The sequence below is a fragment of the Numenius arquata genome, chromosome W (genome assembly GCF_964106895.1).
Source record: "Numenius arquata chromosome W, bNumArq3.hap1.1, whole genome shotgun sequence".
Lineage (NCBI taxonomy): Eukaryota > Metazoa > Chordata > Aves > Charadriiformes > Scolopacidae > Numenius > Numenius arquata.
Window position 1 is genome coordinate 29,146,674 of NC_133615.1, and position 15,751 is coordinate 29,162,424.

At 40.9% G+C, this 15,751-nt stretch overlaps 1 protein-coding gene across 48 annotated transcripts in view; it reads right to left on the reverse strand.

Moving 5' to 3' along the window:
- LOC141476573 (CUGBP Elav-like family member 4) overlaps window positions 1-15,751 on the reverse strand; it is an 800,950-nt gene that overhangs the window by 628,701 nt on the left and 156,498 nt on the right. For all 48 annotated transcript variants that reach the window (XM_074165334.1, XM_074165331.1, XM_074165308.1 and 45 more), the window contains one exon: window positions 12,826-12,908. In XM_074165334.1, the coding sequence (XP_074021435.1) occupies window positions 12,826-12,908 (83 nt within the window). The remainder of the gene's footprint in view (window positions 1-12,825; window positions 12,909-15,751) is intronic.

The following is a 15,751-nucleotide window of genomic DNA, read 5'->3' on the forward strand; positions in this document are numbered from 1 at the left end:
CTTCTCAAAAACATTTTGTGAAAACCTGCTCTAAATGACAGATTTAAGGCTCTTCTGTTTTGTTTTTGTTGTTGTTTGTTTGTTTGTGTGTATATATATATGAATGAATCCCCATACAGTAGAAGTGAATGCCATTTAAGCACCAAGGACAAAACAGGTCTGTTGGCTGCAAGAGTAGCAACATTTTTGCCCCAATATTGACCCCAAAACAAGTTTGTGGAAGATTCAGAAACATGATCCTATACTGAGGCTAGTTAGGAGATCTACAGTGAAATAAGCTGTGAGCAGGGTCCAGCAGTGAGCAGCAAGTGGCCCATGACATGTGATTGTAGGAGCTACCTGGGTGCAGGAACTGTAGTGCAGTCCAATTCATTGCTAAAATTGTGACTATTTCCTTTCCTGTTTAAAACCTAAGGTGCTGCCAAATCTTACAAGCAGAGATGGTGGAAAAATAAGCAAACAAAAGGTTTTTTTTTTCTCCTGGAAAGCACTGAAATGTTTTCTGAAACAATATTGCTTTCGGCATATTTCTTTTTATTGTTTTTAACATCCAAGGCCAGGTTAAGTTCTAGTCGGTCTTTGGCCTTTCTAATCTTTTCCCTACATAGCCTTGCAACACCTTTGTAGTCTTCCTGAGTGGCCTGCCCTTTTTTCCAAAGGCTATGACCATATCTCTTTGTTCAGCCAGGCCAATCTTTTCCCTACATAACCTTGCAACACCTTTGTAGTCTTCCTGAGTGGCCTGCCCTTTTTTCCAAAGGCTATGACCATATCTCTTTGTTCAGCCAGGCCAGTCTTTTCCCCCGACGGCTCGCTTTACAGCGCACAGGGATGGCCTGCTCCTGCACTTTTAAGACTTCCTCCTTGAAAAACGTCCATCCTTCCTGGACTCCTTTGCCCTTCAGGGCTGCCTCCCAAGGGACTCTGTCAAGCAGGCTCTTGAAAAGACCAAAGTCTGCCCTCCAGAAGTCCATGGTGGCAGTACTGCTGACTCCCCTCCTTGCTTCCCTGAGAATTGAGAACTCTGTCATTTCATGGTCACTGTGCCCAAGACAGCCTCCAACCATCACATCCCCCACAAGTCCTTCTCTATTTACAAACAGCAGATCCAGCAGGGCTCCCTCCCTAGTCGGCTCCCTCACCAGCTGTGTCAGGAAGTTATCCCCGACACATTCCCGGAACCTCCTAGACTGTTCCCTCTCAGCTGTATTGTGTGCTCAGCTGATATCTGGTAGGTTGAAGACTCCCACCAGGACAAGGGCAAGCGATCTTGAGACCTCTCCCAGCTGCTTATAGAATATTTCATCTACCTCTACATCCTGGTTGGGCGGTCTGTAACAGACTCCCACCGCGATATCAGCCTTGCTGGCCCTCCCCCTGATTCTTACCCATAGGCACTCAACCCTACTATTACCCTCAATTAGTTCTTGACATTCATAACCCTCCCTAACATACAGGGCCACCCCTCCTCCTCTCCTTCCTTTCCTCTCCCTTCTGAAGAGTTTGTAGCCATCCATTGCAGTACTCCAGTTGTGCGAGTCATCCCACCATGTTTCCGTGATGGTGACTACATCATAGCTTTCCTGCCGCACAATGGCTTCCAGCTCCTCCTGTTTGTTGCCCATGCTGCGTGCATTAGTGTAAAAGCACTTCAGCTGGGCTACCGGTCCCACCACCTTTTTGGTGTCGGAAGGCCTAACTTCTGCCTGACCGTTCCCAGCCTCAGCCATAGTTCCTAATCCATCGATGACCCTTGCGTCTCTGCTGATGGATTCCCCCCCTTCCCCCTTCAAACTTGGTTTAAAGACCGTTTGATGAGCCCTGCCAACTCCTGCGCAAAGACCCTCTTCCCCTTTTGAGACAGGTGTACCCCATCTGTCTCCAGTAGGCCTGGTGTCATGTAGACCTTCCTGTGCTCAAAAAACCCAAAATTGTGCCTCTGACACCAGGCTTGGAGCCAGGCATTGATCTGCTTGCTCTTCTTGTTACTTTCCTCATCCTTCCCTGTGACTGGGATGACAGAGGAAAACACTACCTGCACTCCTGACCCCTTCACCACTTGTCCCAAGGCCCGGAAGTCTCTTTTGATTGCCCTTGTGTTTCTTGTTAATAGCTCGTCTCTGTCTGCCTGAAAAATGAGGCAGGGGTAATAATCTGAGGGGCTTACCAGGGAGGAATGTTTTCTTTTTGTGTTTAAAAGAAGTGGTCCCTCACATCATTACAGCCGTACCCAAGGCTGGTTTCACTACCAGACCAAGCAGAGGGATCTCAGCCCTGAATCACCTGAAGCCTGCACCAAATACCCAGAGACCAGTGCCAAACCTTACGAAACAGTTCACCCAGCCCAACATCCTAAGCTTCAGCAAGGAAATTGGTACCTAGTGAGAAAGATGTCTCAGCAACCTCAGTTGTGCAGAGCAGTTTTAGGTCTGACCGGTGGAAAAATTTGCCTGTGGTGATGAATAATCGCGTGGTGGAAAGTTGTCAGTGCTTCATGTGCTGGCCCTTTGAGGACTATGCTGAGCTGGTCCACACAGTCCAGGTCATAATCTAGAGAGCTAAATATAACAGGTTTTTACCAATCTCCTCCTGTTAGAGTCTTCTCATTCCCCACTGAAAGATGTTTCATCATTTCTTGATGTATTCCGGTTTAGCAAGGGTCCTTCTCTTCTTTTAAATCACTTCCAAATCATTCTTTTACTTGTTTTTCATAATCAGAATTCTTAATTCTTAATCAGAATTACAAGCAGTATTTTCATTTAAATGAAGCTGCTTTCATTACATGAAATTGCTTCAGTGTACTTCTGAAGGAGGTTTCTATAATGCTCATTTTCATACAGAATCTGAAAAACTATGAATACATTCCTTTCCAAAAAGTCAAATTTTAGCTTCATTTAACCATACCAGCTTTCATATTTCCTGTAAAACTGTTCTCCTAGGTTTCCTGTTGAATGTATTTATTTGAGGGTAGCCAAAGAGGTGAGATTATGATCCAGAGGTGGATAGTCATCCATAGAATTGATTTGAAAATTTGTTAAAATTTAGATAAACTTATTGGAGTTCACATCAAATCCCTCTATGCCTCCCAAGTATTACACACATTTCCTCATATTAAAGTGCATATGTACACACTACTATTTGTTTTGTGTAACCGTTTCATGCCTTGTGGAAGTTTGGACTTTCAGTCAAGAATGTGAATTCATAATTATTTTAACAATTTGTATCCTGTGCTGCTGCACATCTGAGTTACCATATCAGCTATCTGTAATGACCAGTGGGGATTCTTCTTGAGAAATAAACATAGACCCTAGCGTAGTTTACTTTGGAAGGCACATGAGGAAAGAATTTTAAGGAATTAACTGTGGTAGAGAAAGGCACGCTGCCCTCTCACTTAGAGTATGATGTGCTGAGAACTTTGTCTCCTGAATGTCTCATCCAAACCAGCAAACAAAACAACTCTTCAGAGGGGGACTAGCACTTCCTTACTTCATACAAGATAGAAAATATACTTTCTGTAGCAGGGAAATTAACAGTTATTTACCCTGCGTGCACTCTAGAAGAGAGGCCATTGAGGCAAGCCAGCGTGTGACCCATAACGAGTAATTACAGACTGAAATGAAACTAAAACTCTTCTGGCAAATAAACGGACTCTGATGAAGTGGGCATCAAGGGAGGATTTCTAATTTTCTTCTTGAAAGCAATATGTTTCATCTGTATGCCACTTATAAGTAAGTGTTTCTTTCCATTGCTATGTATCAGGATGAACCAGAACAGTACCAAACCCAGTAACATCCTCAAACTTAATTATTAAAAAGAGCTTTTTATTGATTGATTTTTATTAATAGAATGCAAATTATGGGGTATGAGGATTATTTGTTTGGAAATATTAATCAGCGATTATTTTCCCCAGAAGAAATATGGATTTTTCTTGCATTCATATGGAGAGGGATATTACTTATTGTTTAGACTCCTTAATTTTGCATTTTCCTGACTGTATAGGTAGTGGCAAAGAAAAAATGTTGGGCTTTATCCCCAAGGTCCAAGCAGAATTGTCTTTTGAAAAAAATTTAAAAATTATTTTAATCAAATTTTCTGAAAAATAGAACATACAAAAAGCCCCCAAGTTGTGCAGCAAATAGTGTTTTCAGAGTACTGGAAACTCATGTGAACCTCTACTAATGAGATTTGCAAAATTATTATTTGCATTCAATTTTCAGTGTCTACGTCACTTAAATTTTCAGAAATTTTTTCAGAAGCCCCAAGAGACAGAATACAAAAGATCCAAGCTACTCAGAAAACTGTACATTAGTACTTATATTTTCAATGCATCTCCTTTGAAGATTTGCTTGAAGCTGTATGAAGAAAAGACTCATAGGAAATAGTTGCCCATAATAATTAGTATCCTATATTGAAAACCATTTATCCAACTTTCAAAACATATTCTGGACCCACCTATTGCTTCAAACAACAAAAGTTATATTGAAGGGCTATTTGAACAGCAAGAATCATATAGGGAAGTGAGGACCGAAAGATATTTAAAAATACCATCAGAATGGTGTGACAAATAGGTAATTTTTCAGTCCTCTCTTTCTTGCTTTTTACATTAGATACGTTTATCCTTCATTGAAGTTCTCTATCTTCTACTTGATACAGCAAACAAAACATACAGCATGGATATATTAAATCTTTCTCCAATGTTTCAAAAAAGCTGTTCTCCCTTTTCTTTCAGCCAAACTGCGCCTTTTTCCCCCTCCTTCTGAAGAATGGGGGGGAAGGGCAGAAGAGAGTGTCCTTGTGAAATCAAAAGCTACCCTTGAATAAAGTCTGATAGACTGCTGAAAATGCAGCACAGAAATGTGTTTCTGTCAGTTAAAGACCTTGTTTGTAACCATAAGGATTGCATGCAGCACAGTGTTTGATCCTGGGAGGACTTTGATCTACACTAGCACCTCAAATATAGCAAAGGATGTCACTAGGCTTTGGAAAAAGAAGGGAGAGGAGAGAAGGAAAGGGAAGGAAAGGGCAGGTGTGTGGTGCCAAGCAGATGAAACAATTCTTGATGCATTGGTCAAGTGAAACCAGGCTTCAGACAGAGGAATGCAGGTATCACACCTCTGGAGGGAACTAGGTTTCACTATCTACCCCAGAAAATACCATTCAGAAATAGAAAAGATTCAGTGAAAGCATCTCAGAGCAGCTCCAGGCATGGAATTTGAAGCAAATAATTCCTTTGCTTACATGACCTGACTTCAAAGCCTTTTGTGAAGCATGAGTGAAATGAAATTCAGTGATCTCTCCTCCTTGTTTCCAGTTGTCTCACCAGAAGTGAATGAGGCTCGACTGAGGCTCAGTGCTGAAAGTATTCTTGAGGGCTAGAAACAGATGCTGATATACAAAAGGGTAGGCAGATCAGGACTCCTGGGCCACCACACTGCTGTGAGAACTGATCCAGAACTGGTAGGGCAAGATGTATGAGGCAGTCAAGGCCAAGAGCTATCCCTAGATGCGGACAGGTCAGAGGTGATGCAGGTCTGTGATAGCACATGAACTTTTCTGGTGTGAGTGGACAGTGTACAGCTATGGCAGGGAATCTCAGTGCTAAGACAATACAGATAAGGACCTATTTTGCATACAGGCAGGTGCCTAAAGTTTGTGCACCTGTGAGCAGACAACACCGAAAAGAAGTTACCTAGGACCATCTCTTTCATATGCCAATGTGTCATTCCTTCATCTCTCCAAGACACTGTTCATTCACAAAAAAACCCAACATGCAACCTACCCATGAAATAATAGTATGAAAAAAACTAATATTCCCCTTGAAAAAATCCCTCCTTCCCTCCTGCAGTTCTCACCCAGATAGGGGGAGAGGACACATACGATCAAGCGAGACAGTGTGAATGCTCCACCTGTGCTCATCAATGCTAGAGTAACTTTGAGGAGCCTTGCTCCCTCCTAACCAGCTTCCCTTTCTGTGCCCTTTGGTGAGATGTGGTGGAACATGATAGGCATCTTGTATTATGTCTTGGAGAGAAGCAGAGAAGAGAGAAGTGAGGAATACTTAATACAATGCAGAGGTTCAGCACAGTGACAGCAGTCTCTATTATTCTTGACATGACCCTAATACGATCATGGGGCTATTTGTAGGATGCCTCTTTTTATTGAAAAGTATATCTGACCCAAATTTTAGTACAAATGTCAAATACAGTATAAAGAAGTACAGCATGAGTCTAAGAGAAATTTTCCTTTTTTTCTTTCTTTCTTTTATTTTTTAAATAAAAGTAATAGTAAGAATGTCACTCTTCCCTTATTTATTTTCAGGTCAATCATGAGAAAAGGGAAAGGGACAGCCCCTTTCTGAAAGGCAAGAATCTGAGCCATCACCTTATATTGGAAGAAAGCTTTTTCCTCCCAACAGTTATCATCCTTTGTCAGCATTACAGGAATGTCTAGGAGGATGTAGTGAAAAGCAGGATCTGTCACTGCTAAGCACTGTACACAAACACGGATGCATATGAAAGGAAAAATCCTACTCCAGAGAACTCTAAATGTCTACTAATCAAAGAGGTAACAGGCAGGGAAGGTTAATTAGCTCAATTTTGTAGGTAGGATATCAAGGCAAAGGTGGGTTCATTGACCTTTGTCACGTAGGCAAGTATTGTATCTAGATTTCTTAAATCCTGGTTCTGTTTCAGCCCTCAGAACCACACTTTATCATAGGTATTTTCTCTCTACACTTTCTCATGCCCTTGCTTTCCCACCTAAAAGAAGACAAAGGAGACCGGTTTTGAGATAGACAATTGAGGAGCTGCCAACATCTTACTGAAATCTAAGGTCAGCTACAGTAAATCCCATCTGTATGCCTTGACCCCTCTCATTATAGCATGTGAAAACCCTATATATTCTTCTTAAAATCAACCAGGTCTGTTATCGTGACTCATTTTCATCCACTCAAAAAAAATTCTTAGTATTTCAGGTAAATTACTTAGTAATTTCTGTAAAAATAGAGGGGAGGAGAAAATAAAGGAAGCACATGTGCAAACGTTGTGTTCAAACAGCCAAGAATCAGGTGAGTAGGAAAGCCAGTGTCTGTTCACTTCTTAGTCTGAATTAGATAAGGATGGGATTTGAATCAGGGAAGTTCCATATGTCAAGCAAATGTCATGCCTGCCTGTTTGGGCTGATTTCTGCTTTTCTGGCCCTTTCATTTGAACAAGAATTTTCTAACAGATCAAAAAACAGTCTCAGATAAATGCACAACAAAACCCACCATGATCCCTCAAATCAAAAGGTCTTGAATTGATATTTTCTAGAGAAAATACTTTCATTAAAAAAGAAAAAAATCAAACATAAGGCCCTAGCAAAGTCTTACGCATTATCAAGCACTCTGTCTAGGCTAGGACAAAAAGAAAAAAAAAAAGGAGGAGCCAGATCATGAGATGACAGAGACTAGCATACCTCCGAGTCAAGACAGCAATGCTGATTTCCTCTAGATATGCAGAATCAGTATCTAAGCACAGCATTTGGGAAACATAAGCATTAGTGTTATCATTGCAAATGTGAGGGAAACAGACCCACTTGCACTGTGACTTCTTAAGGAGAAATCAGGGTTAGCAGTTTTATTTGCTTCAGTCAAAGGAGAAATGGTATGAACTGTTCATTCTGGAAATGTGCCTTTCCTCACAGGCTGAAAAGTAATTTTAGGATGGACAAACTGACATGTATGGTAACTCACACTCCAGGTTCAAAAGAATGAATCCAGGCTTTAGCAACTGGATGAACTGGTGATTTTAAGTTTGTGTGACAGATATTATGGACTTACTGGTTTAAGATTTCTGTATATCGCTGACCTAGCCCCTGCTTCAGAAGCTAAATCCACTTACAGAAAAGCAGTTTTCATTAAGCGGAACAAGAAGAAAATTGGAGCACAGCTTCTATAAAGCTGATAGTGGACACAAAGAAAAGGAATGGGTGTGCAAGCAGATGACAGTAGTTGTACATTGATGTGATCTGCAACTGAATGATTGTGCAGTCACTATATGCTGAATCAAGTTAGTTGCTAACTGTTGCTTTAACTGTAATTTTATTGAAGCAAATGCTCCATGGCTAAAGTCTTTCTGGGGAGAAAAGACTCCAACTGTCTTCCTCAAATACCTGGATTTTGATGAAAGTTTTCTGGGAAGTTATTTTGTGTATGTGCACAGGCTACCAGAAAGAGAATGATAGGAAACAAATATTTCTAGGGAAAATAAATAATTTAAAGATAATTTTCTCTGATGGAATAAATGCTTCCCTTTTTAAACTTTTTTTTTTTTTAAATACTGTTGAGCCTACCTGGTACAGATCTAATTTTATCCCAGTTGACTTAAGTGCTTTAAAAATGAAGAAAAAAAGGGTCATTCACTTTGATTAAAAGGGCATTAGGCTAGATTTCAAAAAACCACAGGGCAGCATATCATCTTAGACTAAGTTCAAGGTTAGAGCTGGTATTAAAAGGCAAAGCAAGTGAAATCAAGAGGGCTGCTGTTAAACTTGGCTCTTATAATAGTGTCAGCTTCTGTTAAGAACTCTCTTGGCCTCTGGACAAGATAGTGGAACTCAATAACAGCTAGCAGAGACTTTCTAGGACTCTCAAGGATGCTTTCTGAGATATAAATGCAGAGACCTCCAGTGGCTCTGATCACCACAGACAGGTGCAAGGATTCAAGCAACATCTCAGGAGCAGTCCTGGCTGACTGGATGGGCTATGAATAACCATAATAACTATGATTATAAAGAGCGTTTGCACATCAGTGCAAAAGAATGAGGAGCAAAGAGGATAACTGTGACTTTTAATCTTCAGCTATCTGCATGGGAAAGTATGATTAGTAACTACAGAAACTTAACATAACCTCCTCAGATAACGAGTGATGTGGCCTTCTCCGAGTCCTAATTATCCTCTTCTAATGGGCTTAATTTATTGTGTAAACTAATAACCAAGGCCTAAGCACTGCACACTCCAGGGTCTGCAGGAAAAACACTGGGACCAAATATGATTAAATTGGTGAAGATTGCCCAACAACAGTGTGTTGCTTGACCCAGGGGGAGGACATCAGGAGAAGGGAAGGAGAAGCAATGTATCCTGCAAAGAAATGAAGCAGAAAGTAGCAGTGATCTGCCTTTTAGCATCAATCTGCTGGTATAAATCCCCTGCCTTTCAACTGTGATTGCTATGAGTTTTCAGCTGGAATTGGTGGAAAGCCAGAATACAGCCCCAAGGTGCTAATACCAAGAAAGAAAGAAAGGCATTGCTAATGAAGGGATCTGATTGCAATGCTATCCAGAAAGTCAGCAGCAATGCCAGATCTGGAGAGTAACTCGAGTTGTCAGTCAGTTTCAGTGCTGGAGAGCAAAGAGATGCTCAAAGAAAGCTGGATTCCCCAAAGTGAACAAGTTCAACAACACAACCCTGGCCCAGAAAAAAAAACAGAAATGACCTTCCAGCTCCCCTGGCTGTATCTCCCTGGCTGTATTCCAGCTCCCCTGGCTGTATCTCTATCACCCTTTCAGTGAAGAAATTTTTCCTAATATCCAACCTGAACCTCCCCCAGCGCAACCTGAGGCCATTTCCTCTTGTCCTATCACCTGTGACTTGGGAGAAGAGACCGACCCCCACCTCTCTACAACCTCCTTTCAGGTAGTTGTAGAGAGCGATAAGGTCTCCCCTCAGCCTCCTCTTCTCCAGGCTGAACAGCTCCAGCTCCCTCAGCCTCTCCTCATAAGACTTACTCTCCAGACCCCTCACCAGCTTTGCTGCCCTTCTCTGGACCCGCTCCAGCACCTCAATGTCTTTTTTGTGGTAAGGGGCCCAAAACTGGACACAGCACTCGAGGTGGGGCCTCACCAGTGCCGAGTACAGGATGAAGAGGATTCAACTGATAATTTTATGCTTTACATTCCATTCTAGTTGCTTCAAAATATGTATCATGATTCCTTCCCGCCCAAAAACGAAGTGCTGTAAAGACTTTATTAATCAAGACATACCTGCTTGGAAGTCTTTTGATTATTCCACAAGATGACTTTATGTCCCACAAATAACATAGGAATACGTGAAACATATTTCTGTCATCTTACAAAGCACATCCAGAAAGTAATTACTGTGAAATATGTACATATAGCCACTCCACTAAGAACAAAGTGATATATAGCTAATAGGCAAGGCATCTGAATCTGGACACAAACTCCTCATGTCTCGCTATTTCCATACATTAGCATTCTTGTGCATATTATTAAAAATGACTCCGTTCTGTGTTTTATAGCACAAAGAACACAAACAGCAATATTGCAAGAGCAGGCAAATACACAGTTTACTGGGAGATTGGAAAGAAGTGTCTTGATTCAATGGCTCACTGTAGTACTATTTTCTTTTTTCCTATACCAGGTTTTGATACCTCCTCAGTAGTGCTGTTTGTCTCACAGACAGTAGAGGGTCAAGAGAAGGTGTTATATATGTGTCATTGTTGAATTAATGTGAATGAGGACTTAGACCCCTGACTTCAGGAGTGCTTTTTATTTTATGGTGATGAACTATGCTTGATATTGTTGGTGCATATTATCAAGAACAGTCAGGAAGTCATAAATAATTCTCTGCTACTCACATAGGAACCATAAAACAGTATCCAGGCATGATATTTTATCAAGAGACAAGGCTGATTTCCTTAAATAAACCACAGTGACATCATTCAGAAGATGAGTTCAGAAACTTGGCAGAAAGCTGTATGCAGAGGGCTTGCTGGTGGAAAGTAAACCTTTATCCTGAGACAAAAAGAACTGGAAATGAAAGGGATGGGAGAAGTCAGTACTCAGAACTCTCAAAAACCTGGTTGCGATTTTAAACAGAGGATTCACAGTTCCCAATTCAATCAGATCCTGATGTGTCACCTCAAAGTGTAAAACAAAACAAAAAAGCCTTCTGAGGTCAGCATGGTCAATATAGGCTATATGTGATAGAAACAACATAAACCAATGAAGAAATGTTTTGCCTGTAGTCTAGAATCAGTCAGCATAGCCTGTGAAAGAAGTCTTGATCCTAATGCAAAAGCTGGTTGAATTTTGCTACTGTCCAAGTCAACAGTTTTGACTTTAAGGGTTTTGTAATTTGAAAGCTCTAAAATTCAGACTGAGATTTAGAATGGTGAACATATAAAGAAGCAAAATAAATAAAGAAATAAAAGAAATCCTAAATCATCACTCCCCTACTCTGAGCTCTCAGTCTCACTAACCCACTGTCTTCTTGAAGGTATTCTCATCACACAGCTTCAGCATGAGATTTTAACCTCATAGAGAAGATATGAGCTCTATATGCAAGTGAATGGTCTGGCTCCTAACAAGGAGAGCAAATAGCCTCAGTGAAAACAATTGGAATTCCAATTAGTATCTTTTAAATATACAACACCCTGTTCATCACAAGCATATCTCTAGTTTTGATAAATACATATTTAATTTCAAGCATATTTCAGAAAATTTCAGGTTAAATGTTATCTGAAACATCCCTATTCAAAATATTTTCATTTTTTGTACATCCAGTTCTATCCTTCAGAGGAGAGAAAAATAAAAAGAAAACATCACCTGTTAGGAAAAAAAAAAGGAAAAAGCTAAACTCCAACAAGACTCAAGTTACTTTCAATCTGCAGCTAATGAGTTTCTAGAAAAAAATAATTCAGAGATAGTTGTCAGCTGACAGAAATGTATTTTTAGGGAATGATGCATGTATTTACATAAGGTATGGTCTTTAAAGCAAAGACAGATGTAGATGAGCAAGTGTGTGGGCATCTCCGTACTGGCAAGGTGGCATACAGATAGATAAATAGACCCAGGATGATGGAAACAAGTACAGCAGAATCAACACTTTCTTCAGAACCATATAACAAGTGATGTGTCTTAGGTTTTGTGGAAAGGTAGGTTATGAGTATGCAGGACTCAGTCATTCAACAGCAACTAATAAAGACAGACTTCTGGATCAATTTCCTCTCAGTTTAGATGCAACCTGGAACCCTCAGGATCCCACTTTTAATTATTTGACCACTGACTTCTGTGTCGTTGTGAAACCAGCCCTATTCTAGCCACAGGAGCACTGCACTCAACTGTTTCCAGTCCACGTACTCTGAATGAATCTAGTCTCTCTCTCTTTCCCTCCTCCCAGTTACTGCTAAACTGGAAACCCATCCCAGCAGGGCAGATCTTCCCCACATAATGTTGATTCTATTTTTAGTTCTGCTTGTGTTATCTGAACCTTAGATCTTGCTCATGTGAATAATTTTCCTCATCTTGTATTTGTCTCTCCTCTCTCTCTTTTCTCCTTGTCTCACCGTCTTTCCAATCTTCTACAGCTGCTTGAATACTAAAGTAACTGAGTCAAACCATTTTGTCATCAGGAATATATTTTCATTCTGTGATAACTCAATAATGTGATCTGTTTCTTGATTTCTTCCTGCCACACCTTGCTTCAGAGAAGAAAAATAGTAAGAGGTAGCATCTGGTGAGCACTTCTAATATTTCATTGTAGTAGTCAGAATCCTAAAGCCTTTCCTCAGCTGAGTAAGGCTGGTAGAATCCAGCCCATAACAAGTTAATTACTGTTTTCCTGACTCCAGATAAGAACAAAAAGCTTTTCATTTTGTGCATGGAAACCGTTTGGGTGGGTTGGTGGTATCCTGATTTTATTAGCACAATTCAAATAGTGAATCATCCAAGCAACTGGAGACATTATGCTTCCAGACCCAAGATGAGAACTCCATATGTAACCCATTTTAGATTTAAAAAAAAAAAAAGTTATCAATCTGGACTCACCCCTGGTAGTGTCTTCTGTTCATGCAGTGCACTTTGGGCCTTTAGAGCAGACTCCCTTTCACAGTATGTTAGGAAGGCACAGCCTGTAAAAAAAAGGCAAAACCTCAATAAGAGCAGTGCTTCAGAGGGGATCTGTTCAAAATTGAGACATAGAGCAAACCACTTTATGGTCATCACCCCATTCTCAGTAAAACAATCGTAAAAATCTCTCCTTAGTAGTTCAGTAGTAAAGAGTCAAAAAATGAAGCTATCATCACTTCCTCTGAGCCCTAATGAAAAGTGAGCGACAGTGTGTCTATGAGTGCTTATTTTTGTTTGAATACATGCTTAAGTGTTAGATACAGAGGGCTGTACAGGATTAGGGATCTCAAAGAACCCACATGGTGACAAGGTGGGGCATGAGATCCCACTCCTACTCCAGCAGTAGCACTAGGAACAAGCCCCTTACTGTCATATCACACTGAAGGTCTCACGCCCTTCTTTTGTACCAAGTACTTCAAGTAAAGGGCATACAAGGACTTGGGACTTCCTATTGCAGAGGACTGTGCCTGTTGTTTAGCCTGACTTGCATCGACAAGTAGTCTCCCTGTTTGCATCACACCAGAAAGCCACCACCCTGCACTTGCTGCTGCAAGGGCTCATTGGCTTCCAGACATGCACACAAAGACAATCACAGCAAAGCCCAAACAATCAATACACAACATCCATGTTGCTTTACAGATCATTAGAACCTCAGAGATGCTCCAATGGATCATGTATTTGATTCTTTCAAAAAGTTTTCTTATCAACTACAAAAGCTAAAGCCTTGTCATGGTAGGGCAGAGCAAAAACCCTGCTCTGCTTTCTCTCCCCACCTCCATGCTTGCCTTCTGGTAAACCTGGTCAATGTTGCAATGTCTTGCACCAGTTGTGTGTGTGTTTGATGTGATAAGATTATTCTTTCTTACTGCAGTATATGGAAAACCTGCCAGTTCCTGCAGCAAATGTCTGCAACTTCACCACCTCTTTGAAATCATATGTTTTAAGGTCCAGGCAGCATGTCCATCAAACTGTGGGCATCTTCCAAGAGCAGCACAAGTACAGAGAGACTGCCAAAGAAACAAATGTGTCCCATAACCTCATCTTGACCCACCCGCATTCTTCCCATGCATATAAAAATGTGAGTAAACAGTAAACTATGATCATTTTTTCAGCTCTGATCACCACTGTGATCTTTTCGTCCATACAATGTTCACTGTTTTATCCAAGTTGGTTCCTTAGACAATATTACTGAGGAAATACACACTCATTCTTTTCTTCTTTACAATGTTAATAGATTAGTACGCACAAGAGACTAGAGAGATTATTTTATTTCTATAAACATACATATATATTTTCTTAAAGATTGTCTTGTGGAAGTCACCATACTCCTCTCAAAATGAAGTTACAAGCTGGATGAATGTTCCAATTTGGCATGGAAAAAAGCGCCCAATTTTTGCCCTATTTTTTACCCTACATTGCTTTCTGAAGGTCTTGATCCTTTCAGTTTATTCAAGCCAATCACATTTATTATGTCTCAATAATTGAGACTCAGAAGCAGAAGCTGACAATCAAGTAAGGAAAACTGAACAACAGCAAAAGTTTGCATACTCTAATTGGAATTATTTGGATTTGTTCCCCTCTAACTTTAAATGGATGAGTTTTCAGTTATTGAGCATCTACCAGAGAAGAGGAAAAAACTGTGGCAGACAGTTTACAGCTAGTAGAAGTAATGGATTGAAAAGGATCCTTAAAAGTCACCCATAGCTTGATAATCAAATGGAAAACTATGCTTAAATTTAATTTCAGTGCTAAATCACAGGCTGAAAGCTCTCTCTTGACTAGACACAATAAGAAAGTCTCCTTTTAGTAGCAGACATGGAGCAGCTGATACAGTCTAATTAGGCATACCATAGTGCACTGTTATAAAATATGCAGTGTAAAGCTCCCATAATGATAGCTATATTTTTTCCTCATTATGATGGCCATGACAACAGTTTAGGGTAACAAAGTCCTGCAACTCCTATCAAATCATGACTATAATTCAGACTGAGTAGACAGAAGACTACTCCTCTCTCAAAAAACAAAGTTTCCTTCCAAGATCCACATAAAGTGTGTCTGTGGGCAAGTTCTCATGAGGGAGAAACCTCCGTTAAGTCCTCTCCAAACATGTTAGTGAAAGTAGTAGAAGTACCAAACTCCCAGAAACTCCTTAGTAGAATGCATCCAAACATCACTGATTTCCCAAACAAGGTGTTAAGGACAGACAGACTTTACCTCACAGTCACAGGCCCTGGTTCTCATGGGGGACTTCAACTACCCTAACATTTGCTGGAAAGACAACACAGCCAGGCACGCACAGCCCCAGAGATTTCTGCAGAGCATTGATGATAACTTCTTGACACAGGTGGTGGAGGAATCAATGAGGAGACATGCTCTGCTGGACCTTGTGCTGACAAACAAAGAATGTCTGGTTGGAGATGTGAAGGTCGGAGGTAGCCTTGGCTGCAGTGACCATGAGATGGTGGAGTTCAGGATCCTGTGTGGAAGAAGCAGGGCAAAAAGTAGAATTGCAGCCCTGGACTTCAGGAGAGATGACTTTGGCCTCTTCAAAGACCTACTTGGAGGAATCCCATGGACTAAGGCTCTAGAAGGAAAGGGGGTCCAAGAGAGCTGGTTAATATTTAAGCACCACTTCCTCCAAGCTCAAGATCAGTGCATCCCTAGGAGCAAGAAATCAGGCAAAGGAGGCAGGAACCTGCATGGATGAGCAGGGAGCTTCTGGAAAAACTAAGATGGAAGAAGGAAGTTTACAGAATGTGGAAAAAGGGACTGGCCACATGGGAGAAGTATAGGAGCACTGTCAGGATATGCAGGGATGCAATGAGGAAGGCTAGGGCCTGCTTGG